This window comes from Phaseolus vulgaris, chromosome 4 (assembly GCF_000499845.2).
Source record: "Phaseolus vulgaris cultivar G19833 chromosome 4, P. vulgaris v2.0, whole genome shotgun sequence".
In the NCBI taxonomy this organism is placed as follows: Eukaryota; Viridiplantae; Streptophyta; class Magnoliopsida; order Fabales; family Fabaceae; genus Phaseolus; species Phaseolus vulgaris.
Window position 1 is genome coordinate 3,348,779 of NC_023756.2, and position 2,491 is coordinate 3,351,269.

Here is a 2,491-nt window from a genome sequence, read left to right on the forward strand (position 1 = left end):
TTAATCACACTCATCAAGGTTCATCAAATTAACCAACTATGTGCATACCCTTCTTTTTCTTTTCTTTTTTTTTAGTTTTCTTGAGTGATTACAAAAGGTGAAAATTAAATGCTTTTATTATCAAGTTAATGCTAGTGTGATCCAGTTTAAATAAAGTTACTAAAATAAGAGAAAACATGTGGAGTACTCTTTTCTCTCAATCTGCAAAGAGTCAAACTATCTGCTAATGCTCTTTAATAATGAATTGACACGACAATCTAAAAATAACATAAATGACAGAACCATAAACTTTAGCAAAAACAAAAATCACGGTCGTGTGACCTAATTTTGATTAACTCTAATAGCCTAACCAGATTAAAGACTCATCCTTAAACATTAATTTATTACGTAGCAAATTTGTCAAACCCATTTGACTAGTTTTTTCAGTGAATCCTTTTTTCTGAAGTAAAAAAGCAAGAAGTTTTTGTTACCTGCCCTCGTTCATGAGTCAACATAATCGTCTTCTGCATCAATTATGTTGTAAATATTACAATTTTTTTTAATTTCTTACTCTTAAAAGTGTGAACAGAAAGAATAAATACCACTTTATCATTGAATATTATATATAATATTTTTCTCACTCTTATAATAATTATTTAAAAAAAATGTTTCAAAGATGATTTGAGAGTGTAAAAAAATGTTGACAGTACATGAGAGTTAAATTTTTTTTTCTTTTACAGAAAAATCCAGCACATTGTTATACTCCAATTAATGGAGGTTATGGCATTAATTAATTATTACATGTTGAATAGTAGATACACTAAAGAAAGAGAGGTGATTATGACTTATGAGTAGGTCCCACTGAGTTGTTAATATTAATTGAAAGAGTACATCAAGTTCATCTTTTATAAATACATAGCTAGGGTTAGGGCTCTGCATATCCATCCCAAGTGAGTTGTACAACCCTCTATCTCTCTCTACCTCTTATTTCTTTCTATTCAGTTTCTGATTTCAATTCACCAAAGCTCTCAGAGAATTTCATGGCATAACTTTGCAGGGTTTGAGCTTTGAAACAGGCAAAAGGGGGAGAGAAGAAGGATCTGAAGGGTGTACTGCAGTTGTGGAGCTGGTGAAATCAAGAAGATGAGGAAGCGCCAGGTGGTTGTGAGAAGAGAGGAGCCTCAGAGAAATGTTAGGAGTGTGAAGTATGGAGAGTGCCAGAAGAATCATGCAGCAAATGTTGGAGGGTATGCTGTTGATGGTTGCAGAGAGTTCATGGCAAGTGGTGGAGAAGGGACAACTGCTGCTCTCACTTGTGCTGCATGTGGGTGCCACAGGAACTTCCACAAGAGACAGGTTGAAACTGAAGTAGTGTGTGAGTGCTCCTCACCTCCCTCCAATGGCACATGAGAGCTTTTTATATACACCTCAACAATTATGCAACTATTCCTCCCTTGTAATATATTTTTGTGGACTTAATTTCTTAAGTATTGGGGCTTTAGCATACTTCTGAACTGCTATGAATATATATATTCATATATATACATATGTATGTATATATATATGTTCTAGAGTAGAAACCATGTGATTTTGAGGTTGATGTGTCTAAAGAGAAAAGACAAAGGGTAATGACAACTCACAAGGTTGTTTTTGTGATGTTTGTCTGAAAGTTTGATCATCTTCTCTTCTTACATGTTTGGTTTAACTAGTTCTGAAGAAGTATGGTTAATTGTTTTTTTCTAAGAAAAAGCACTTAATTATTTCTCAGAAATAGTGCTACCAAACATGTAAATTACTCTCTTAAACTGTCTTTTGTTGTTGCTTTGTCTACGAGCATGTGTATGTAATGGATTTGCTTAGTGGCTACTTGGCGAATCAGTTGTCAGTTTGAAATCTGATGAGAAAAAATGGTTTTGGTTTTGGTTTTGGTTTTGCTTTCTTTGATTTCTTTGTCTTTTCGTGGGATGCTGATTTTGATTCCATTCCAGATCATATCTTTTGCAAATTTCACACTATACCAAACCCCACTTTGCTTTGCCCTTTCTCAGTTTCCATTTTTTTCTCCTTTTTTCTACTTTGGTATTGCTTTCACTAAATTAAATTTCCTTCCATGATCAAGACAGTGTTCATGATTTCAATTTCACTTTTACTCAATTTCATGCATGCCAGTTTCCCCTAGTGTGCTATTTTGAGTAGTGTAGAACAAAGTAGCAATTATCTATAAAAAATGGTTCTTATGTAAAACTTTATGATGCTAATTAGCAACAATATCCTTACCTATTTCACTGCCTTTGTAATCTCTGCAACAATGATCACACATAAATCTCCAAACCACTACCCAGTGTCGTTTGAAATCACTTTCAATAGTTTCACGGTCCACATGTCTAATCATGTTGGTTGTTGAAGAAAAGAGGTTTCATTAACTACTTATCAAAAACTTATTTAAGCTAGATCAAACTAGGGTGAAAAAAAATGAAGACAAAAAAAGTATTCACAACTCATTTTCTTTATA

At 33.4% G+C, this 2,491-nt stretch overlaps 1 protein-coding gene across 1 annotated transcript; it reads left to right on the plus strand.

The window, feature by feature from the left end:
• The first annotated feature begins 889 nt into the window (after nt 1-889).
• On the plus strand, nt 890-1,635 carry LOC137836899 (mini zinc finger protein 2). Its single transcript, XM_068645680.1, has 2 exons — nt 890-929; nt 1,037-1,635. Exon 2 carries the CDS (start codon nt 1,123-1,125, stop codon nt 1,387-1,389), a length of 267 nt encoding a protein of 88 aa, XP_068501781.1. The 5' UTR covers nt 890-929; nt 1,037-1,122; the 3' UTR covers nt 1,390-1,635.
• Nucleotides 1,636-2,491: the final 856 nt, after the last annotated feature.

Bases quoted from the DNA above. Each gene is read 5' to 3' on its own strand.
- LOC137836899 (XM_068645680.1), top strand. From the start codon at position 1,123: ATGAGGAAGCGCCAGGTGGTTGTGAGAAGAGAGGAGCCTCAGAGAAAT.